The sequence below is a fragment of the Oncorhynchus gorbuscha genome, linkage group LG12 (genome assembly GCF_021184085.1).
Source record: "Oncorhynchus gorbuscha isolate QuinsamMale2020 ecotype Even-year linkage group LG12, OgorEven_v1.0, whole genome shotgun sequence".
Lineage (NCBI taxonomy): Eukaryota > Metazoa > Chordata > Actinopteri > Salmoniformes > Salmonidae > Oncorhynchus > Oncorhynchus gorbuscha.
Window position 1 is genome coordinate 73073977 of NC_060184.1, and position 25788 is coordinate 73099764.

The following is a 25788-nucleotide window of genomic DNA, read 5'->3' on the forward strand; positions in this document are numbered from 1 at the left end:
ATGATAGAGCACTATTCTTTTTACCGCCAGACAACAGGTCAAAAGTTGATATTTTCTTTGCAATTACCGGGATGAAAAATGCATCTGCTTTCTGGGCACAGCCAGTGTAGAGAGAAAAGCAGATGCTCGGGGGCTGGAACCGGAGAAGAACGATGCATCTTCAATAAATAATAGACAACTCAGCACAAATGGCTGCTCCAAGGCTACCTGCAACGTCTCGATATCAATTTGAGAAAAACAATACCACTTAATTAAATATTTCTCTCTCCTGGTGTGCCCTGGGTACTGGTAAATGTTCAGATAAATGGTAGAAAATCTAGAAAAATGTGCATCACTCCAGCACAAAATGGCTGCAACTCCTCTATTTCTCCAGTCTTTATTGGATAACCATCAGGTTTATCATAGTGAAAAATACATATTGAAGTGCTGCATATTTAAAATGAGGCGTTGGTAGGTTATGAGTATAATCATTTTCCCTTCAGGCGATATGGAAAATGCTGATGGCAAAACTGCGTCTCCATGATCTCACTGCGGGTTTCATATTGGTTTCTGCCTCAGTCTCCTCTGGCCTTAACTTTACTGCGAGCTACAAAACTACAGAGACACAATCTGAAAACTAAGCAAAAAAAGACAGCCTACTTTGGAGTTAGTAAAGATCCCATAGTAGTTATAGTCCTTTTTAGCATTCAATTAACTCTCCGACATTCAATACACAACAATCAATGAGGATACTTAAAGAGGGAGAAGTGGAGTTAACTGTCCACTTGGTAGCTACCCAGGGAAAAGAGAGAAACTTTTGAGAGGAATTCACATTAGTTTGGGGAACGGTCTTTAGTGGCTATTTAGCCTTCACTTGTCCAGGTGTGTCAGGGAGGTTTGGGGGAGAGGTCAGGAGGATTGACTCCTCCTTAAAGTGGTGTAACTCACCCCCAGACAGGGTGTGCCTTCCCTCCTCCTCCTCTATCTCCTCCACATGGCATAGAGACACAGTCAACAACCTCTCATCCATTCCACTCAGGACAGAGTAAACCAAGAACTTGGAGAACAACTACATAGTCAGGAGCCGTTTCGGAACCAATCGCAAAGGTGAGACAGCTAAGAGACTGAACATTCTCAGAGTCATTATAAAATCAGGGAGAGACATGTGACCGTGTACTTCGAGAGACTGGAGGTAAGAAATCATTACATAAGCACCTGGTAAGCTATGAGAGAGTGACCATGAGAGAGAGCGAGCATGAGAGAGAAAGAGGCATTAGAGACAAAAAAATCTAAACTCTTGATCTTGTTTCAGTCGGGCAACCTCAGCTGAGACCAATTAGGGGCCCTTGTGCTGCTAGCTCCGTTTCAGAGTGGCACCCCAATTACATACAACCTCCTCGTTGGCATGGACTCAAAGGTGACCCGGGACCCATCTAGATTTAATTTTAATGTGGAAAGAGAAGTTCGTGGTTTGTCGTCCTCTCTTTTTTGTATATATTTCAATTTATTTTCAGTCTCTTTTCCATTTTTAAATTAAATATACCTTCCGGTAACTCGCCTCACCCATTGTGACACGGATCTGCTATTTTTCAGACCTTAGAGCCAGAACCTCCATCAGAAGCTAGCCATCAGAAACTAACCAGCAGATTAGCTACTAGCTATTTAGTCATTGTTAGCCACTGCTAGCGGCCTTTACCTTCACAGACACCAGCCGTTTTTTTAGCCTGGATAATACTTGCCAGCCTGCCAGTATTGGACTGTTCTCTCCACTCCAACGCCGGATTCCTGCCGTAAGCCCTGGACCATTACTCCTGATCATCACAGCTAGCTAGCTACCACCGAGTGACCCAGTCCCGGCCTACTCTGCGATCACTTGGCTACACAGCCGATGCCTCCCGGACTCTACCCCAATACGGCTAGAATCCACGACTCCACCGGATCCTTGCCATAAGCTCTGGACCTTTGCATCGGATAATCGCTGCTACCGAGTGGCTAATGCCCTGCCCCGAAGCTAGCACCAGTTAGCCACGAGCCAGGCACATCTCTCGGCTTGCAAACTACATTTCTACAACTACAATACCTCTTTTGCCATCTGGCCCGGACACTTTGTCGACACGGCGCCCTGCCGTACCATCACGACTGGTCCGCCGACGTATCTTCATCCGCTGTGCCCTCAACCGGCCTTTGCCGGAGGTCGGAGCAGACGCTTCTACTTACCCCGGCCTGCTAACTTTAAACGTCGTGTCTCCCGCTTGCTAGGTAGTAACGACTTCCCCGCGGCTTCCCTGTTTCATCTATTGCTGTTCACTGGACCCTATGACCACTTGGCTACATAGCTGATGCCTGATGGACTGTTCATTAATCACGGTACTCCATTTTGTTCATTTTTAAAAATCTGTCGGCACTAGCCTCGAACTCAGGCCCTGTGTGTAGTTAATCGACCCTCTCTGCCCATTCATCACCATTTTAACTGTTGTTGTTGTCTTAGCTGATTAGCTGTTGTTGTCTTACCCGGTTAGCTGTTGTTGTCTTAGCTAGCTCTCCCAATTAACACCTGTGATTGCTTTATTCCTCGCTTTATGTCTCCCTCAAATGTCAATATGCCTTGTACACTGTTGTTTAGGATAGTAATCATTGTTTTAGTTTACTGCGGTGGCACTAGTCCCACTCAACATGCCTCAGACACCTCATTTGTCCCACCTCCCACACATGCGGTGACCTCAGCATAACTATCATGTCCAGAGATGCAACCTCTCTTATCATTCGGTGCCTGCGCTTACCGCCACTGTACCCGCCCTCCACCATATCCCTGTCTGTTCATTGTGCCCTGAAGCTATTCTACCACGCTCAAAAACATGTTCCTTTAATTCTGTCCCCAACGCACTAGACAACCAGTTTTGATAGCCTTTAGCCATACCATCATCATACTGCTCCGCTGTTCCTCGGGTGATGTGGAGGTTAACCCAGGCCCGGCGAAAAAGCCTTGGTTTCATGCATGTCAACATCAGAAGCCTCCTCCCTAAGTTTGTTTTACTCACTGTTTTAGCACACTCCACCAACCCTGATGTCCTTGCCGTGTCTGAATCCTGGCTTAGGAAGGCCACCAAAAATTCTGAGATTTCCATACCCAACTACAACTTTTTCCGTCAAGATAGAACTGCCAAAGGGGGAGGAGTTGTAATCTACTCCAGAGATAGCCTGCAAAGTTCTGTCATACTGTCGAGGTCTATGCCCAAACAGTTTGAGCTTCTAATTTTAAAAAATGATTCTCTCCAGAAATAAGTCTCTCACTGTTGCCGCTTGTTATAGACCCCCCTCAGCCCCCAGCTGTGCCCTGGACACCATATGTGAATTGATTGCCCCCTATCTACAGAGTTCTTTTTGCTAGGTGACCTAAACTGGGATATGCTTAACACTCCGGCAGTCCTACACACTAAGATAGATGCACTCAATCTCACACAAATTATCATAGAACCTACCAGGTACAACCCTAAATCCATAAACATGGGCACCCTCATAGATATAATCCTGACCAAATTGCCCTCCAAATACACCTCTGCTGTTTTCAATCAGGATCACTGCCTCATTGCCTGCATCCGCTATGGTTCCGCGGACAAACGACCACCCCTCATCACTGTCAAATGCTCCCTAAAACACTTCTGCGAGCAGGCCTTTCTAATCGACCTGGCCCGGGTATCCTGGAAGGATATTGACCTCGTCCCGTCAGTCGAGGATGCCTGGTTATTCATTAAAAGTTATTTCCTCACCATCTTAAATAAGCATGCCCCTTTCAAAAAATGTAGAACTAAGAACAGATATAGCCCTTGGTTCACTCCAGACCGGACTTCCCTCGACCAGCACAAAAACATCCTGTGGTGGATTGCAATAGCATCGAAAAGCCACCGCGATATGCAACTTTTCAGGGAAGTCAGGAACCAATACACGCAGTCAGTCAGGAAAGCAAAGGCTAGCTTTGTCAAACAGAAATTTGCATCCTGTAGCTCTAACTCCAAAACGTTTTGGGACACTGTAACGTCCATGGAGAACAAGAACACCTCCTCCCAGCTGCCCACTGCACTGAGGCTAGGTAACACGGTCACCACTGATAAATCCGCGATAATCGAGAATTTCAAGAAGCATTTCTCTACGACTGGCCATGCTTTCCTCCAGGATACCCCAACCCCGGCCAACAGTGCCGCACTCCCCGCAGCTACTTGCCCAAGCCTCCCCAGCTTCTCCTTCACCCAAATCCAGATAGCAGATGTTCTGAAAGAGCTGCAAAACCTGGACCCGTACAAATCAGCTCAGCTAGGCAATCTGGACCCTCTCTTTCTAAAATGATCCTCCAAAATTTCAACCACTATTACCTGTCTGTCCAACCTCTCTATCGTATAGTCGTACATAACTGCCATCGATAAAAGACAGTACTGTGCTGCCATCTTCATCGACCTGGCCAAGGCTTTCGACTCTGTCAATCACTGAATTCTTATCGGCAGACTCAACAGCCTTGGTTTCTCAAATGACTGCCTCGCCTGGTTCACCAACTACTTCTCAGACAGAGTTCAGTGTGTCAAATCGGAGGGCCTGTTGTCCGGACCTCTGGCAGTCTCTATGGGGGTACCACAGGGTTAAATTCTCAGGCCGACTCTCTTTTCTCTGTATACATCAACGATGTCGCTCTTGCGGCGGGTGATTCCCTGATCCACCTCTATGCAGACGACACCATTCTGTATAAATCTGGCCCTTCTTTGTTAACTAACCTCCAAACAAGCTTCAATGCCATACAACACCCGTTCCGTGGCCTCCAACTGCTCTTAAACACTAGTAAAACCAAATGCATGCCTTTCACCCGTTCGCTGATGGCACCCGCCCGACTAGGAGCACTACTTTGGACGGTTCTGACTTAGAATATGTGGACAACTACAAATACCTAGGTGTCTGGCTAGACTGTAAACTCTCCTTCCAGACTCATTAAACATCTCCAATCCAAAATTAGATCTAGACTTGCAACAAAGCCTCCTTCACTCACGCCACCAAACATACCCTCGTAAAACTGACCATCCTACCATTCCTCAACTTTTTACAAAATAGCTTCCAACACTCGACTCAACAAATTGGATGCAGTCTATCACAGTGCCATCCGTTTTGTCAGCAAAGCCCCTTATACCACCCACCACTGCGACCTGTATGCTCCAGTAGGCTGGCCCTTGCTACATGTTCGTCGCTAGACCCACTGGCTCCAGGTCATCTATAAGTCAATGGTAAATCTCTGCCTTATCTCAGCTCACTGGTCACCATAGCAGCACCCACCCGTAGCACGCACCCCAGCAGGTATATCTCACTGGTCATCCCCAAAGCCAACACCTTATTTGGCCGCCTTTCCTTCAATTTCTCTGCTGCCAATTACTGAAATGAATTGCAAAAATCGCTGAAGCTCGAGACTTATATTTCCCTCACTAACTTTAAACGTCAGCTATCTGAGCAGCTAACCGATCACTGCAGCTGTACATAGCCCATCGGTAAATAGCTCACTCAATCTAACTACCTCATCTCCATATTGTTTTTATTTACTTTTCTGCTCTTTTGCACACCAGTATTTCTACATACACATCATCTGCTCATCTATCACTCCAGTGGTAATTTGCTAAATTGTCATTACTTCGCTACTATGGCCTATTTATTGCCTTACCTCCTTACGTCATTTGCACACTGCACACACTGTTTTTTTCTATTGTGTTATTGACTGTACGCTTGTTCATTCCATGTGTAACTCTGTGTTGTTGTTTGTGTCGCACTACTTTGTTTTATCTTGGCCAGGTCGCAGTTGTAAATGAGAACTTGTCATCAACTAGCTTACCTGGTTAAATGAAGGTGAAATTAAAAATGAAAAAACATCCCCTGCCATAAAGTAGGATGAGGTCTACATAAATGAGGCCAAGCGGCACAGATTCAATTTCACTTATATTTCAGGGTATCTTGTTGAGGCTCATCACCGCGTTTCCTGTCCGCATACACTGGAAATAGACGAGCGCAGGAAACATTTGTCACAACACTGCACCACACAAAACGCTTCCTCTGTGAATTCATTTAAAAAGGGGTAACTCTCCTAAGAGAGGAGAAGCAGTAATGTGATACCTCCCCTGGGTGACGGATAGAGCTGAAGGAGAAGCAGTAATGTGATTGATTCCTCCCCTGGGGGACGGATAGAGCTGAAGGAGAAGCAGTAATGTGATTGATACCTCCCCTGGGGGACGGATAGAGCTGAAGGAGAAGCAGTAATGTGATTGATACCTCCCCTGGGGGACGGATAGAGCTGAAGAAGAAGCAGTAATGTGATACCTCCCCCGGGGGACGGATAGAGCTGAAGGAGAAGCAGTAATGTGATACCTCCCCTGGGTGACGGATAGAGCTGAAGGAGAAGCAGTAACGTGATACCTCCCCCGGGGGACGGATAGAGCTGAAGGAGAAGCAGTAACGTGATACCTCCCCCGGGGGACGGATAGAGCTGAAGGAGAAGCAGTAACGTGATACCTCCCCCGGGGGACGGATAGAGCTGAAGGAGAAGCAGTAATGTGATACCTCCCCTGGGTGACGGATAGAGCTGAAGGAGAAGCAGTAATGTGATACCTCCCCTGGGTGACGGATAGAGCTGAAGGAGAAGCAGTAACGTGATACCTCCCCCAGGGGACGGATAGAGCTGAAGGAGAAGCAGTAATGTGATACCTCCCCTGGGGGGTGGATAGAGCTCAACATTCCAGGAGAGAAACAAGGGATCTGGGCCAGAAATAGAGGAGAGTGGCTCTCACTCAGTCATCTCTTTTCTGGAGTGTTGATGGCTCTGTCCTCAGTGAAACAGTTGACAGAAAGAAAGTGCTTTGACTCTGTAGCTGGGTTTAGGAGGCCACAAGTCATCTTTCTCTACAGCACTGAATAAATGCTTTCCTTGGCACAGGAGGTGAGGAGGAGGAATGAGGAGTGTGTGATTGTGTGTGTAGGGTGGTGTGTTCTCGCCCCGGTGTAGCAGATTTGACACATTAGCGCGGGTGCTAACGTGACTGACAGTAATCCATTTAAAGATACAACTTGCCCCTGGTTAGGCTGCTATTGTAGCGCCACGCATATGTAACGCTGCCAGACAGACGGCCCTTCAAACACCAGCCTGTCAATGATGCAGTCCCTCACAAGGCTTTATGCACCAAATGCAACATGACGTGTGTGTGTGTGTTATTCAGGACAAAGCCTGGCAAATATAGCCCAGCCTTCTTTAATTTGTTTTTTAAGTTAAGCAGAGGTTGTGTTTTTGTATGCATCCCGACGCATTGTCATTCAAGTGCTTTTACCAAACGTATCCAATCAGTTGGACGGGTTGCATTCTTTGTGAAATGTATCAAGGCAAAACATCTGGTAATTCACATTCAAATCTGGCTGGCTAAATCCCATCGCCGGGGAGGACATAATGGCGAGCAACCAGTCGTGTTCTTCCACAGTATATTGTGTAATGAACCACATCAATTCCAACACTACCGCCTCACATCATGTTAAAACAAAGTACTAAAAATAGATGTATCATACCTCCAAAGAAGAACGGTGGCATATGATAACGCATTCAGAATGGATCTGAAGCCCATTAATTGAATGACGCATTCAGAATGGATCTAAAGCTCATTAATTGAATGACACATTCAGAATGGACCTGAAGCTCATTAATGGATCAGAATGGAAAGCTCATTAATTGAATGACACATTCAGAATGGATCTGAAGCTCATTAATTGAATGACACATTCAGAATGGATCTGAAGCTCATTAATTGAATGACACATTCAGAATGGATCTGAAGCTCATTAATTGAATGACACATTCAGAATGGATCTGAAGCTCATTAATTGAATGACACATTCAGAATGGATCTGAAGCTCATTAATTGCATGACTCATTCAGAATGGATCTGAAGCTCATTAATTGAATGCGTTCTCCACAAACTGTAGCACCCGAGGATTCTCTTCAGCCACTTACTGTGGAACACAATACTCCAGGTCTGACAGTCTGAACGTCTACAGTTACACGTGCTTTCTCCCTCTCTGTAATGGGACCAACAGTGTTGCCTTCCCCGTCGTGTCTTTGGCTATGCCGGATTAAGTGATATGCCATTCTATAAAATCCTTTCTCTGTAATTAATATTACCTGATTGAGCTAATCATGTAAATGTGATTAACTAGAAAGTCGGGGCACCACGAAAGAGTGTTTATAGAGCAGTTATCTCCCGAATAAACTCTTAAAGATTTAGTAATATCTTACATCAATAGCAGTCAATATTAATCGTCACCTTATTTCAGTCTCATATGAAAGTTGTAAATTATTGGTTATCTTCACGAACCTTGGCTAACAAGTTGAAGCAGCAATACATAATTGGGTTTAATTATTTATTTACTAAATACCTAATTAATCACACAGAATTACATATACACAGAATGCAAATTATGTCATACAGAAAACGTCCCTGGTGGATGGAGCCGACAATTTCTGGTTACACAAGGAAAGGGGGTTGGGTTTGAGTGAAAGAGCGGGAAGATTGAGGAACAAATGGAGAAAACATGCTATCGTAAATAAATAAATCTTATGCATTCTAAATTACCGCCCATTTGGAAAAGGAAAATGCAATAAATATTTACTCTGAACTGCGCTTCGGTAGGTTGGACATAGATGCTGGCTGTGTTGGCCAACAGACATCTTCCTGTCCTCGGAAGAATGTCTCTGGTGACGTTTCTTCCAACCCCCACCCAACCCCTCCATATTGACGTTTCTTCCAACCCCCCCCCCCCCAACCCCTCCATATTGACGTTTCTTCCCCCCACCCAACCCCTCCATATTGACGTTTCTTCCCCACCCAACCCCTCCATATTGACGTTTCTTCCCCACCCAACCCCTCCATATTGACGTTTCTTCCCCACCCAACCCCTCCATATTGAGGTTTCTTCCCCACCCAACCCCTCCATATTGACGTTTCTTCCCCACCCAACCCCTCCATATTGACGTTTCTTCCCCACCCAACCCCTCCATATTGACGTTTCTTCCCCACCCAACCCCTCCATTGGATGGATTGGATGAGGGCTGACAGTCTTGTATTTTTGGTGTTAATCTTACCAGTGATTAAAAAAATTGGGGGGTGTTATGTCACACACTATTGTCAAATTAAAGGATACTGAAGTTAAGGATCATGTTTGACGGCAAGTGAATTCCAGTGTCCAACCTTTCGTGGATATCTTGCGGGCGTTTGGTCCGTGTGTGTGTGTGTGTGTGTGTGTGTGTGTGTGTGTGTGTGTGTGTGTGTGTGTGTGTGTGTGTGTGTGTGTGTGTGTGTGTGTGTGTGTGTGTGTGTGTGTGTGTGTGTGTGTGTGTGTGTGTGTGTGTGTGTGTGTGTGTGTGTGTGTGAATGATTAAAAAACAATGCATGTCTTGTGATAACCTGTGACCTTAATGCAGTACAAGGACTTCATGACTAAGGACAACAACAAAAAAGAACTCTGACAACACAGTCTATGACCGAAGCAGCATATCCTGTCTATGTTTGTGGGACAACTTCAGACCCAGCTGCCAGAATATCTGCAGTCTGCAGTGCACAGACATGCACACGCACGTACGTGTGTCTCTCTCTCTCTCTTACACACATTTAGTGCCAGACAATTTACAGCCGTAGGTTTCATGGAGAGCTCGTAGGCAGCACTAGTGGCAGCAGCAAATGAGGGAAGGCTAACATAGCCGAGGTGTGGGAACCTGCCATTGCTGTTATTCATTTCTCTCTCTACCATCCGTTGCAAGGAAAGAAAAAAAAATTAATGGCTCGAATCGCCATTTGTGCTCCCGAGCATATTGCATATATCTCATCTGTCCTGTTTATTTACAGTGGTGTGCAAATCAAAGGAGAGACACCCTTGACGACAATCTGTGCTTCCAGATGTACCTGGCAACATAAAAGTGGAAGGGAGGGGGGGGAAGAGGGCTCGTCTTTGGAGTCTGAGAAAAAGCTTTGTTCTTATCTTCAAAAGATATAGTGCTGCTCAGATCAAATGCCCACATGAAGACGTGATGCATTGTAAAAACCCCTATAAAAACACAAGTGTGGATAAAAACACTCTTGGCAAGGCAATTACAATCAATTAGGTCAGAGGGAGGCCGAAGCGGTTGGCAGCGAAGGGAATTTGTGGGGTGAACAGCATTGTGGGAACGAGAGGAGAGGAAAATGGGGTCGGGAGTGAGGGCAGGGTGTTAAATTGGTGTGTGCGTCTGTGTGTGTGTGCATGTACGTATGAATGGGCCTACCTGACAGGGGCTCCTCGGCTCTGTGCAGGCTTCAGCAGGACGGTGACCGTGCTGTCTGTCTGGTTCAGGGGAGTCTCCTGGTCATAGCCTGGCATCAACGGAGCTGTGGGAGAGAGGGGGGGGGGTGGCACAGGAGAGTGTGACTCAGAGATAGATATAACCCATTTCAGCATGAGAGGCTTCCACTGTAATTCCGCCATTTCATAATAGTCAAAGTAGTCAACTAGGTTGTAACCTCAATGGCGCTGCCCATGATGTCACAGATACAACAACAAAAAGTCCTCTCTCTATGGGGTGACTCGAAACTGACCGACTGACAGAACGAAAGACAGAGACCGGCAGCCCGACCGAGACAGACCGGCAGCCCGACCGAGACAGACCGGCAGCCCGACCGGCAGCCCGACAGAGACAGACCGGCAGCCCGACCGGCAGCCCGACAGAGACAGACCGGCAGCCCGACAGAGACAGACCGGCAGCCCGACAGAGACAGACCGGCAGCCCGACAGAGACAGACCGGCAGCCCGACAGAGACAGACCGGCAGCCCGACAGAGACAGACCGGCAGCCCGACAGAGACAGACCGGCAGCCCGACAGAGACAGACCGGCAGCCCGACAGAGACAGACCGGCAGCCCGACAGAGACAGACCGGCAGCCCGACAGAGACAGACCGGCAGCCCGACAGAGACAGACCGGCAGCCCGACAGAGACAGACCGGCAGCCCGACAGAGACCGACAGGCAGCCCGAGACAGAGACAGACTGACGACACACAGACCGACTGACGACACACAGACCGACTGACGACACACAGACCGACTGACGACACACAGACCGACTGACGACACACAGACCGACTGACGACACACAGACCGACTGACGACACACAGACCGACTGACGACACACAGACCGACTGACGACACACAGACCGACAGACGACACACAGACCGACAGACGACACACAGACCGACAGACGACACACAGACCGACAGACGACACACAGACCGACAGACGACACACAGACCGACAGACGACACACAGACCGACAGACGACACACAGACCCACAGACGACACACAGACGACACACAGACGACACACAGACGACACACAGACCACACACAGACGACACACAGACGACACACAGACGACACACAGACGACACACAGACGACACACAGACGACACACAGACGACACACAGACGACACACAGACGACACACAGACGACACACAGACGACACACAGACGACACACAGACGACACACAGACCGACAGACGACACACAGACCGACAGACGACACACAGACGACACACAGACCGACAGACGACACACAGACGACACACACACAGACCGACAGACGACACACAGACGACACGACACACAGACGACACACAGACCGACACACAGACCGACAGACACAGACCGACAGACGACACACAGACCGACAGAGACACACACACAGACCGACACACAGACGACACACAGACACACCGACACACAGACGACACACAGACGACACACAGACGACACACAGACGACACACAGACGACACACAGACGACACACAGACGACACACAGACGACACACAGACGACACACAGACCGACAGACAACACACAGACCGACAGACAACACACAGACCGACAGACGACACACAGACCAACAGACGACACACAGACCGACAGACGACACATAACGGCGAGTACACAGTTCACACAAACATAGACAGAGATCGACAAGTATACACAAATGTAGATAAACACAGACACCAGGAACACAAACACTGCTGTATTACTGAGGATGTCCTGGAGGATTTTGGGCACTACAGTACAGATTGTATGTTGATCCTGATCATTGTTTCTCCTCACCTGAGATCTTGGTGGTGAACTGGGTGATGATGGGGGTTCCAAAGCCCTTGACGGTGCTGGCCCGGATGGTGAATGAGTAGGTGGAACCGGGGTAGAGACCCACAAACATGTGGAATGTCTCATTGCTGAACTTGAACACCCTACCACTCTGGTTGGTCAGGTCAAACTCCGTGTCGAAGGAGCTGAGGGCCTTGTAGGAGATCTGAGGATGGACACACAACCTAGATTAGATGGCTGGAGAGGACAGCTTAAAGTTTCAAATGTAGGTTCAGGCTTGCTATGGTTAGTTTGGGTATATAGTAAAGATTATGGTGTAACATTAGCCAGAATATCATAGCTGTAATACACAAAAAGAAATTCTGAAAGAGTTGCAACACAAAGTTAGAGTAGTATGCAGAGCCTGGTATCTGATAGGCAAACTAGGCCTGAACTTTCCATAGAAACAGCATTCAAGTCTGTTGTTTTATTCAAATCATTCCCCCTGCTTTATTCAAATCGCTCCCCCCCCCCCCCCCCCCGCTTCCTCTAGAGTAGGAGAATGGAGGCCTAGGGATTTCTTTCTGAAAGGGAGAGCAGTGGAGCGTCGCGTGTACCCTCCTCCTCCTCTTTCTCCTCCTCTCCTTCATATAACTTTATCAGCTCTCTCGCTCTTGAAAAGCTTCATTTAAATAAATCATTTGGTCTCTCCTAATGGAAAGCCTCCTTTATTATTCTGTTCTGATTCCCAATTAAGGGACACAATGGGGAGTGTTGCAGTGCGGTGGCGACCATTTGTATCCATCAGGTGTGAAATGTTGCTGCTCAGGGCTCTGCTGGGCCATTAGTCTATATCAGGAGGGAGGGAGGAATGCATCTGGAGCCTTTCAAAAGGCTATTCAAGTTAGCGTTGATCGCTTTTCACATATTCACACACACACACACACACACACACACACACACACACACACACACACACACACACACACACACACACACACACACACACACACACACACACACACACACACACACACACACACACACACACACACACACACACACACACACACACACACACACACACACACGGCTGTCAAAGTAGTTTGTGGGGGTGGGGGGTGTTTTGTGTGTGGAGAGTAGGGGCTTGTATTTGGGTTAGGGGTCAGCTGTGGTTGGACGGCTCTGAATTCAGGCTGTGCATATTCAAACAATGAACCAGCACTGCGTTTCCCCAACCAAGAGAAATCACAATAAAGATCTCAACTCTGAACAAAAAGCTGTTTTGGAGAGAGAGAGAGAGAGATGGAGTCAAAAGGCTGAAGAGCACGTGAGACGAGCTGAATGCCAGCGAATGACAGTAATAATGGGGTTGAGTCCATCAGAGTCTAATGAGGCAGTACAAAAATTAACTTTTGATTTGTCCATTCTTTCAACCGGATCGCAGCCCAGAGTCAGCTCGAGATGACAGAATATAATTTAATTACGAGCATATCTGACAGCTTAATTGGATAATTTTTCCACAAATTCAGGTCTAGCACAATGGCTCTTCTTAACGCAATAAAATCCTATTTTCGTCTTATTGTGTGGGGAGTTGAAGGACACGTCAAACGCAAGGCAAATGCTGCGATAGGAGAAACACGTTGAACTAGAGTAGCCTATAAACATGTACAGTGCTGTTTCATTTACAGTGCTGTTTCATGTACAGTGCTTTCCACCAATTGTTTTATGTACAGTGCTTTCCACCAACTGTTTTATGTACAAATGTGGATAACAGGAAACCACACAGCTATATGATCTTTTCAGGTAGGTTGTGTAAACGTTGGAGAGGGCCAGATGTTTCCGTCTTGACATCGCAGTGTTGTTGATGAGGGGTATTTTAAGTCTGCGATATTCTATATAAATAGTGGATGATGTTAGACAGATTAAGTGCAGCATGGTCCACCGTCTAACTCGAAGGTATGCCCCATGCTCCTATGACAACAATACTCAAGTACTGTGTGCCTCCAGTTTCTATTCCATCACTATGCCAGAAGCTTGACGACCAACTCTATAGTTGTATTTCAACAGTGTAAATCAATCAGTACAAATCAGTGTTGGCTGCTTAGGATAGGACGGCTCATAATAATAGTTGGAACTGAGCAACTGGAGTGGTGGGGTGGGGAGGGTTGGGTTGGGTTGGGTTAGGCTGGGCATGGCTGGGGTGGGGCATGGCTGGGGTGGGGTGGGGCAAGGCTGGGGTGGGTTGGGTTAGGCTGGGCTGGGCAAGGCTGGGGTTGGGTTAGGCTGGGGTGGGGCATGGCTGGGGTGGGGTGGGGCAAGGCTGGGGTGGCGCAAGGCTGGGGTGGGGAGGGATGGGTTGGGTTAGGCATGGCTGGGGTGTGGTAGAGCAAGGCTGGGATGGGACAAGGCTGGGGTGGTGCAAGGCATGGCTGGGGTTGGGCAAGGCATGGCTGGGGTGGGGCATGGCTGGGGTGGGGAGGGTTGGGTTGGGTTAGGGATGGGTTGGGTTAGGTTAGGCATGGCTGGGGCGGTGCGGGGCAAGGCTGGGGTGGGGCAAGGCTGGGGTGGGGTTGGGAGGGGTTGGGCTGGGCAGGGCTGGGGTGGGGCATGGCTGGGGTGGGGTGGGGCAGGGCTGGGGTGGGGCAGGGCTGGGTTAGGGTGGGGCAGGGCTGGGGTGGGGCAGGGCTGGGGTAGGCTGGGCAAGGCTGGGGTGGGGTGGGGCTGGGGTTGGGAGGGATGGTGTTGGGCTGGGTGGGGCATGGCTGGGGTGGGGCATGGCTGGGGTAGGGCAAGGCTGGGGTAGGGCAAGGCTGGGGTGGGGTGGGGTGGGGCATGGCTGGGGTAGGGCAAGGCTGGGGTGGGGTGGGGCATGGTTGGGGTGGGGTAGGGCAAGGCTGGGGTGGGGTTGGGCATGGCTGGGGCGGGGCATGGCTGGGGTGCGGGGCATGGCTGGGGCGGGGCATAGCTGGGGCGGGGCAAGGCTGGGGCGGGTCATGGCTGGGGCGGGTCATGGCTGGGGCGGGTCATGGCTGGGGCGGGTCATGGCTGGGGCGGGTCATGCTGTTGGAGGGGTTTCAGTGGGTAATAGATTGTGTTAACAGACCTTAAGGTTATTAGGTTGGGTTTATTCGATAATGGAAGCCGCCCGGCTCCTGCCAGACGAGTTTGATGTGTGTTGGAGGGAAGAGGGAGAGAGAGAAAAAGGGAGAGGAAGAAAGACAGAAAGGTGGGCCCAGATGACCGGCTGGGCTTAGCAGTTTCCCCAGATGATCTTACCTCATACTGCTTAATGATCCCGTAGGTCTGGACAGGCTCGCTCCATCGCAGGGCGATCTTCTCCTCGTAGGTGCTCCCCTGGATGGACTGGAGTGGCACAGCGCCAGGCACTTAGGTGGACAGGGAATAGGGGGAAATGAAATAGAGTGACTTTATCATAAATGGTTGGGGGCGGGGGGGTCATGGTCGTGCAGTTCTATTCGTTCTCCCTGACCCCAGTGAGGTCCTGAAACAGTACGGTACATTTAGTCAAACTGGATGTTTTGCCATAGTCTCTTTCAACTTCTTCAATGACCTAAAAGTTATGAGAAAACATCATGGTTTACAGTGTGGCTGGGAGGTACACAGTGCTGGGTGCTCATCGGAAGGAAAACCAACTAGCATTAGGGTCAAGACCCGCTACATGTACAACTCGCTGGCAAAACAGTTCAATAAAAGGAAAGCACGCCGTTCCATTTTCTTACCCATAAGAGGGTCAAAGGTTTCATGTTTCTAGCAAATAAATAAATACAAATAAATATCACATACTATACCTATGTGGAAAAGTTCTACTTGTTATCAGGAAGATCAATTCAATCGAGATCCTTTGAACGTTTAATATCACTTTAAATAGCGGCGTGAGATTGTCATTTACAAACGGCCATTGAAGAAACCAATTAAAAGGAAACACGCAGAAGTAGGTGTATGTATCAGAGGAGGGCGACGTAAGTGCTTTCAAATAACTATTGAAACACGTGCCCTCATGCTGTCATGTTCTCTGTTAGGCCCCAATGATGGCCTTGAAAAGCTGAATGTTGGACGTTTTGGCAGGGCAGAGTTGGGGTCAATTCTATTTCATTTTAAAAACATCTATACATTTAATATTTTATAAACAATACAAAACATACACATGCAAATGACAACATCATACAAAACAATGAAATCACACCTGCCAGACCCACTAGCGCACACACTCATCTCCAGTGACCGCATTACTTTCCACTAAAATGGCCCGAAACTGCACTTTCTTGTTTCTCTCCATAGCCAAAACACTTTCACTATTTAAATAATAAATCATTTGATTTTTCCATTTGGGTTAATGACGTCGGTTTGATTGATTTCCAAGATGCGTGATGAGATGAGAATTGTCCAGCCCATCGGGTATTTCACTACTATCCAATTAATATGCTATTCTAGAACAGAACCTCGCCCACTTACCATCTTCGTCGGTCAGCACGTCCACGTCCATGCTCTCCTTGATGCCTTCGGGGTTCCTCAGCACCAGTTTGACGCTGACGTTGGTGTAGGGTGACAGGTTCCGGATGGTGTGCTGCGGCGCCAGGCTCAAGGTGTCGTAGCACACCTCCTCGCGGGTCTCCTCCTTGTCGTCTGCCTGGTAGCGGTACTCGACAGTCAGATTGTAACTGTGGCAACGGGTCACGTTGTAGCCGAAGGGCTCCCAGCGCACTGTGATCTGCTTGGACTTGATGTCCACCACCTCCAGTCTTTGGGGGCCATGCATGGGGTCTGTAGCGAGGGGGACAAGTGAGGGGGGAGAAAATGTGTCTTTCATAAAGATAACATTAACACTAATGTATAAAAGCATTGAAATCATTTCATATATTCCAAGATTTTCCAAAAATATGTTTTTCCTTCCTCTTCAATATAGCTTTTTGATATCAACAGGCAAATAATGTTGGCAAGCACTAAATCCTGAGTCCTTCAAACAGTTGCAACATCCCAATCCCCCTACCTACCCATATTTCTCCCCTGCTGTGGCTCTGTGTAAACCACTTTGCCTCCTGGGTCTGACTTGGAACAGTAATGGGCCTAGGGCTGATCCTTGAGATACCCTCACTGACTGGGAATAGTAATGATCCCAAAGCTGATCTTTGTGGTACCCCCACTCTTACAGGTAATGGTAATGGTCCCAATACTGATCTTTGTGGTACCCCCACTCTGACAGGTAATGGTAATGGTCCCAATACTGATCCTTGTGGTACCCCCACTCTGAAAGGGAATGGTAATGGTCTTGAAGGTGTTAAACCAAGGCCTCATACATTTGATAAGGGTTAATAAATTGTGTTATGATAAACTAAGGTCTCCTTTTAGGAGACCTCTGTGTGTGTGTTCACACCTGTTTTGAGGGTTGTGCCCTTCAGACACTATCAGAAGGCAGAAACCACCTACACTCATACTCCTCCTGTCTGGGCCCCACCGTGGCTGTCTGAAGTTCTGAGAATACGACTGGTTGTCTGAGAACACAAGGCTTGCGCAGGCCTGATGAAAACAGCCACCTGTCAGAAGATGCTTAGACTCGTTCACCTTGTTATGACCCTATAATTGTGATTACATTTTTGGTCAAACCCAAACTTCTGAGCTTTTAATTTCTGACAATATGCTTGCTGCTGTCAAGGGGAGGTTAGATTTATTAAAATGTTGCCAGGGAAAGTCAGGCAAGGGGGACTGGGGAGGCTATATGAGTTACAGGATGTCTTAGACACTTTGTAGAACCTGGTGGAGAGTCAACATATTCTGTACTCTGTACTAGAGGTGGACCGATTAATTAGGGCCGATTTCAAGTTTTCATAACAATCGGAAATCTGTATTTTTGGACAGCGATTTGGCTGTTTTTTAAAATAGATTTTTTTACACCTTTATTTAATCTTTATTTAACTAGGCAAGTCAATTAAGAACACATTCTTATTTTCAATGACGGCCTAGGAACGGTGGGTTAACTGCTTCGTTCAGGGGCAGGACGACAGATTTTTACCTTCGCAGCTCGGGTGATTCAATCTTGCAACCTTACAGTTAACTAGTCCAACGCTCCTACCACCCGATTACATTGCACTCCACGAGGAGTCTGCCTGTTACGTGAATGCAGTAAGCCAAGGTAAGTTGCTAGGTAGCATTAAACTTATCTTATAAAAACAATCAGTCATAATCACTAGTTAACTACACATGGTTGTTGATATTACTAGTTTATCTAGCGTGCCCTGCGTTGCATATAATTGATGCGGTGCGTATCGTTGCTCCAATGTGTACCAAACCATAAACATCAATGCCTTTCTTAAAATCAATACACAGAAGTATATATTTTTAAACCTGCATATTTAGCTCAAATAAATCTAAGTTAGCAGGCAATATTAACCAGGTGAAATTGTGTCACTCCTCTTGCGTTCATTGCACGCAGAGTCAGTGTATATGCAACAGTTTGGGCCGCCTAATTTGCCAAGATTTTACGTAATTATGACATAACATTGAAGGTTGTGCAATGTAACAGGAATATTTAGAGTTATGGATGCCACCCGTTAGATAAAATACGGAATGGTTCCGTATTTCACTGAAAGAATAAAAATCTTGTTTTCGAGATGACAGTTTCCGGATTTGACCATATTAATGACTTAAGGCTCGTATTTCTGTGTGTTATCATGTTATAACTAAGTCTATGATTTGATAGTGCAGTCTGACTGAGCGATGGTAGGCAGCAGCAGGCTTGTAATCATTCATTCAAACAGCACTTTTGTGTGTTTGCCAGCAGCTATTTATGACTTCAAGCCTAGCAACTCCCGAGATTAGGCTGGTGTAACCAATGTCAAATGGCTAGCTAGTTAGCGGGGTGCGCGCTAATAGCGTTTCAAACATCACTCGCTCTGAGACATTGGAGTTGTTGTTCCCCTTGCACTGCATGGGTAACGCTGCTTCGAGGGTGGCTGTTGTCGTTATGTTCCTGGTTCGAGCCCAGGTAGGAGTGAGGAGAGGGACGGAAGCTATACTGTTACACTGGCAATACTAAAGTGCCTATAAGAACATCCAAAAGTCAAAGGTATATGAAATACAAATGGTATAGAGAGGAATAGTCCTATAATTCCTATAATAATAACTTCAACCTAAATCTTCTTACCTGGGAATATTGAATACTCATGTTAAAAGCAACCACCAGCTTTCATATGTTCTCATGGTCTGAGCAATGGTTTTAAACCTTAGCTTTCTTACATGGCACATATTGCACTTTTACTTTCTTCTCCAACACTTTGTTTTTGCATTATTTAAACCAAATTGAACATGTTTCATTATTTATTTGAGGCTAAATTGATTTTATTGATGTATTAAATTAAGTTAAAATAAGTGTTCACTCAGTATTGTTGTAATTATTGCAAAAAAAAAATAAAAAAATAAAAATAAAAAATAAAAAATAAAAAAAAATATATATAAAAACATTTTTTTTTTTAAATCGGCCGACCTCTAATCGGTATCGGCGTTGAAAAATCAATCGGTCGACCTCTACTCTGTACCAACTTCTGTCTACAATTGTATTAAAGGAAAATTTTAAAACTTAAACAAAGAGTCTGTGTTTCCTTTCTACTACTAATATATACGTTTGAGAATTATATAGAACTGATCATCTGTTGAAGACATTGACCAACAGTCTCAACACTGATCCTTGTGGTACCCCTTCTGTCCAGACTGCCACCCCAGGCTTTCTGCCCACCAGGTCTATTAAGACAGCCATGGCTCCTGCTCTACTCTTTCCCACGTGACGAAGGGGCAGACAAACAACACTGAAATAGGATCAACTTCCAACCCGGCATCAATTTAGCACTCTCACACTAGTTAGAATTACATTGGCTATGCTGCTTTTCCACCAGGGGAGCAACAAGATAGGCAATTTGGTTAGCCTGGATAAACTGAGGAGACCAAGCTCCAATTCAAGCAAGATGGAAAAATGAAGGGGGGGGGGGGCAAACCCATTTGACTGCACTTTTCTAATCCTCTCCATGTTCACATAATCTGTGACAAAGGTTAGGTCAGAGATAAAAACCTGGGAGGTTTAATGCCAGAGCAACAATGACAGAAAAGGATGCCCAGTGTTTTAACATTTCCACTTCCTGCTGATACTGATGTTGAGAGGACAACTTGAGAAAACATGCAGCTCATGGACAGGTTTATAGCAATATCCATGTATGTAAGTATAGAGCCCATTTTGTGTATCTATATTTCTATTCTGACCACGAGGGAGTCGAAATTAAAACAAGGGGGGGCACAGAGCACATTTGAAATAGTCTCGTAATAAAGCTCTTGTGGAGGCGTTTAACAGTCAGAAATCAGATTCTGACACGCCAGTCACTCGCACTCCTTACATTTATGACATTAAAATCACTCAAAATCAGAACATTTCCGCACTTCCAGAAATGTCTCCAGAAGTCATCAACTTGTAAATCTAGCTCAATCCAACAGTGCAGCCAACTACTGTACTTTTCATCAGAGATAAATCAGACTAAATAGATGGATTAAAGGATATCTAAATGCTTAGACTCACTTTTACAGTATCAAATTAAACTGTATTGGTTGCATACACATACTTCGCAGAAGTTATTGCGGTTGTAGTGAAATGCTTATATTCCTAGCTCCAACAGTTCAGTAACATCTAACCATACATGTGACTACTATAACTATACTAATGAAATTAAGAAATGTTTGAATATTAAATCAAATCAAATTTTATTTGTCACATACACATGGTTAGCAGATGTTAATGCGAGTGTAGGGAAATGCTTGTGCTTCTAGTTCCGACAATGCAGTGATAACCAACAAGTAATCTAACTAACAATTCCAAAACTACTGTCTTATACACAGTGTAAGGGGATAAGGAACATGTACATAAGGATATATGAATGAGTGATGGTACAGAGCAGCATACAGTAGATGGTCTCGAGTACAGTATATACATATGAGATGAGTGTGTAGACAAAGTAAACAAAGTGGCATAGTTAAAGTGGCTAGTGATACATGTGTTACATAAGGATGCAGTCGATGATGTAGAGTACAGTATATACATATGCATATGAGATGAATAATGTAGGGTAAGTAACATTATATAAGGTAGCATTGTTTAAAGTGGCTAGTGATATATTTACATCATTTCCCATCAATTCCCATTATTAAAATGGCTGGAGTTGAGTCAGTGTCAATGACAGTGTGTTGGCAGCAGCCACTCAATGTTAGTGGTGGCTGTTTAACAGTCTGATGGCCTTGAGATAGAAGCTGTTTTTCAGTCTCTCGGTCCCAGCTTTGATGCACCTGTACTGACCTCGCCTTCTGGATGATAGCGGGGTGAACAGGCAGTGGTTCGGGTGGTTGATGTCCTTGATGATCTTTATGGCCTTCCTGTAACAACGGGTGGTGTAGGTGTCCTGGAGGGCAGGTAGTTTGCCCCCGGTGATGCGTTGTGCAGTCCTCACTACCCTCTGGAGAGCCTTACGGTTGAGGGCGGAGCAGTTGCCGTACCAGGCGGTGATACAAGCCCGCCAGGATGCTCTTGATTGTGCATCTGTAGAAGTTTGTGAGTGCTTTTGGTGACAAGCCAAATTTCTTCAGCCTCCTGAGGTTGAATAGGCGCTGCTGCGCCTTCTTCACGACGCTGTCAGTGTGAGTGGACCAATTCAGTTTGTCTGTGATGTGTATGCCGAGGAACTTAAAACTAGCTACCCTCTCCACTACTGTTCCATTGATGTGGATAGGGGGGTGTTCCCTCTGCTGTTTCCTGAAGTCCACAATCATCTCCTTAGTTTTGTTGACGTTGAGTGTGAGGTTATTTTCCTGACACCACACTCCGAGGGCCCTCACCTCCTCCCTGTAGGCCGTCTCGTCGTTGTTGGTAATCAAGCCTACCACTGTTGTGTCGTCCGCAAACTTGATGATTGAGTTGGAGGCGTGCGTGGCCACGCAGTCGTGGGTGAACAGGGAGTACAGGAGAGGGCTCAGAACGCACCCTTGTGGGGCCCCGTGTTGAGGATCAGCGGGGAGGAGATGTTGTTGCCTACCCTCACCACCTGGGGTCGGCCAGTCAGGAAGTCCAGTACCCAGTTGCACAGGGCGGGGTCGAGACCCAGGGTCTCGAGCTTGATGACGAGCTTGGAGGGTACTATGGTGTTGAATGCCGAGCTGTAGTCGATGAACAGCATTCTCACATAGGTATTCCTCTTGTCCAGGTGGGTTAGGGCAGTGTGCAGTGTGGTTGAGATTGCATCGTCTGTGGACCTATTTGGGCGGTAAGCAAATTGGAGTGGGTCTAGGGTGTCAGGTAGGGTGGAGGTGATATGGTCCTTGACTAGTCTCTCAAAGCACTTCATGATGAGGGAAGTGAGTGCTACGGGCGGTAGTCGTTTAGCTCAGTTACCTTAGCTTTCTTGGGAACAGGAACAATGGTGGCCCTCTTGAAGCATGTGGGAACAGCAGACTGGTATAGGGATTGATTGAATATGTCCGTAAACAAACCGGCCAGCTGGTCTGCGCATGCTCTGAGGGCGCGGCTGGGGATGCCGTCTGGGCCTGCAGCCTTGCGAGGGTTAACACGTTTAAATGTCTTACTCACCTCGGCTGCAGTGGAGGAGAGACTGCATGTTTCCGTTGCAGGCCGTGTCAGTGGCACTGTATTGTCCTCAAAGCGGGCAAAAAGTTATTTAGTCTGCCTGGGAGCAAGACATCCTGGTCCGTGACTGGGCTGGATTTCATCTTGTAGTCCGTGATTGACTGTAGACCCTGCCACATGCCTCTTGTGTCTGAGCCATTGAATTGAGATTCCACTTTGTCTCTGTACTGACGCTTAGCTTGTTTGATAGCCTTACGGAGGGAATAGCTGCACTGTTTGTATTCAGTCATGTTGCCAGACACCTTGCCCTGATTAAAAGCAGTGGTTCGCGCTTTCAGTTTCACGCGAATGCTGCCATCAATCCACGGTTTCTGGTTAGGGAATGTTTTTATCGTTGCTATGGGAACGACATCTTCGACGCACGTTCTAATGAACTCGCACACCGAATCAGCGTATTCGTCAATATTCCCATCTGACGCAATACGAAACATGTCCCAGTCCACGTGATGGAAGCAGTCTTGGAGTGTAGAGTCAGCTTGGTCTGACCAGCGTTGGACAGACCTCAGCGTGGGAGCCTCTTGTTTTAATTTCTGTAAGGGGGGCGGGGCAGGGCCTTATATGCGTCGCGGAAGTTAGAGTAACAATGATCCAAGGTTTTACCACCCCTGGTTGTGCAATCGATATGCTGATAAAATTTAGGGAGTCTTGTTTTCAGATTGGCTTTGTTAAAATCCCCAGCTACAATGAATGCAGCCTCCGGAATATACATGTATGTATATGATGGGATGTATAACCACCATCGATAAGAGACATTACTGTGCAGCCGTATTCATCGACCTGGCCAAGGCTTTCGACTCTGTCAATCACCACATCCTCATCGGCCGACCTGATAGCCTTGATTTCTCAAATGATTGCCTCGCCTGGTTCACCAAATACTTCTCTGATAGAGTTCAGTGTGTCAAATCGGAGGGCCTGTTGTCCGGGCCTCTGGCAGTCTCTATGGGGGTGCCACAGGGTTCAATTCTTGGACTGACTCTCTTCTCTGTATACATCAATGATGTCGCTCTTGCTGCTGGTGAGTCTCTGATCCACCTCTACGCAGATGACACCATTCTGTATACTTCTGGCCCTTCTTTGGACACTGTGTTAACAACCCTCCAGATGAGCTTCAATGCCATACAGCTCTCCTTCCGTGGCCTCCAACTGCTCTTACATACAAGTAAAATTAAATGCATTCTTTCAACCGATCACTGCCTGCACCTGCCCGCCCGCCCAGCATCACTACTTGGGACGGTTCTGACTTAGAATATGTGGACAACTACAAATACCTAGGTGTCTGGTTAGACTGTAAATTCTCCTTCCAGACTCACATCAAACATCTCCAATCCAAAGTTACATTTCGCAACAAAGCATCCTTCAGTCACGCTGCCAAACATACCCTCGTAAAACTGACCATCCTACCGATCCTCGACTTTGGCGATGACATCTACAAAATAGCCTCCAATACCCTACTCAATAAATTGGATGCAGTCTGTCACAGTGCCATCTGTTTTGTCACCAAAGCCCCATATAATACCCACCACTGCAACCTGTATGCTCTCGTTGGCTGGCCCTCGCTTCATACTCGTCGCCAAACCCATTGGCTCCAGGTCATCTACAAGACCCTGCTAGGTAAAGTCCCCCCTTATCTCAGCTCAATGGTCACCATAGCAGCACCCACCTGTAGCACGCGCTCCAGCAGGTATATCTCTCTGGTCAGCCCCAAAACCAATTCCTCCTTTGGCCGCCTCTCCTTCCAGTTCTCTGCTGCCAATAACTGGAACGAACTACAAAAATCTCTGAAACTGGAAACACTCCCTCACTAGCTTTAAGCACCAGTTGTCACAGCAGCTCACAGATTACTGCACCTGTACATAGACCATCTATAATTTAGCCCAAACAACTACGTCTCCCCCTACTGTATTTATTTATTTTGCTCCTTTGCACCCCATTATTTCTATTTCTACTTTGTACATTCTTCCACTGCAAATCTACCATTCCAGTGTTTTACTTGCTATATTGTATTTAATTCGCCACCATGGCCTTTTTTTGCCTTTACCTCCCTTATCTCACCTCATTTGCTCACATTGTACATATACTTATTTTTCTATTGTATTATTGACTGTATGTTTGTTTTACTCCATGTGTAACTCTATTGTTGTATGTGTCAAACTGCTTTGCTTTATCTTGGCCAGGTCGCAATTGTAAATGAGAACTTGTTCTCAACTTGCCTACCTGGTTAAATAAAGGTTAAATAAAAAATAGTCATTATGGACAGTATATGGATAGAATATGTAGTATATCTGTAGAATATGTAGGATAGAATAGTATAAGTACAGCAATAGTTATAGGCTAGGCCTTGACTAGAATACAGTAAATACATATGAAGTGTGTAAAACAGTATGCAAACATTAAAATGACCAGTGTTCCATGACTATGTACATAGGGCAGCAGTCTCTAAGGTGCAGGGTTGAGTACCGGGTGGCAGCCGGCTAGTGACTAAATATCAGGGCAGAGTACTGGGCGGAGGTGGACTTGTGGTGACTAATTAACAGTCCAATGGCCTTGAGAAAAACAGTTTCTATCAGCCTCTCGGTCCCAGCTTTGATGCACCTTGCCTTCTAGATGGTAGCAGGGCGAACAGGCCGTGGCTCAGGTGGCTGAGTTCCTTGATGATCTTCCTGGCCTTCCTGTGACACCGGGGGCTGTAGATGTGCGGGAGGGCAGGCACTGTGCTCCCGGTGATGCGATGGGCAGACTGCGCAACCCTCTGGAGAGCCTTGCGGTTGCGGGCGATGTCGTTGCTGTACCAGGCGGTGATACAGCCCCACAGGATGTTCTCAATGGTGCATCTGTAGACGTTTGTGAGGGGTCTTCGGGGCAAAGCCAAATTTCTTAGTCAAGGAACAGCAAAGGTATTCCTTTTGTCCAGATGGGACAGGGCAGTGTGCAGTACGATGGTGATTGTCATTCGTGGATCTAT

The 25788-nt window shown here is 46.8% G+C and overlaps 1 protein-coding gene across 12 annotated transcripts in view; it reads right to left on the reverse strand.

Annotated features, from left to right (window-relative positions):
* Positions 1-25788, reverse strand: part of LOC123991376 (receptor-type tyrosine-protein phosphatase mu-like) — a 335771-nt gene that overhangs the window by 112959 nt on the left and 197024 nt on the right. For all 12 annotated transcript variants that reach the window (XM_046292910.1, XM_046292905.1, XM_046292908.1 and 9 more), the window contains exons 8-11: positions 16613-16921; positions 15416-15525; positions 12161-12362; positions 10298-10400 (exon numbers count right to left, since the gene is read on the reverse strand). In XM_046292910.1, coding sequence (XP_046148866.1) covers positions 10298-10400; positions 12161-12362; positions 15416-15525; positions 16613-16921 — 724 coding nt within the window. The remainder of the gene's footprint in view (positions 1-10297; positions 10401-12160; positions 12363-15415; positions 15526-16612; positions 16922-25788) is intronic.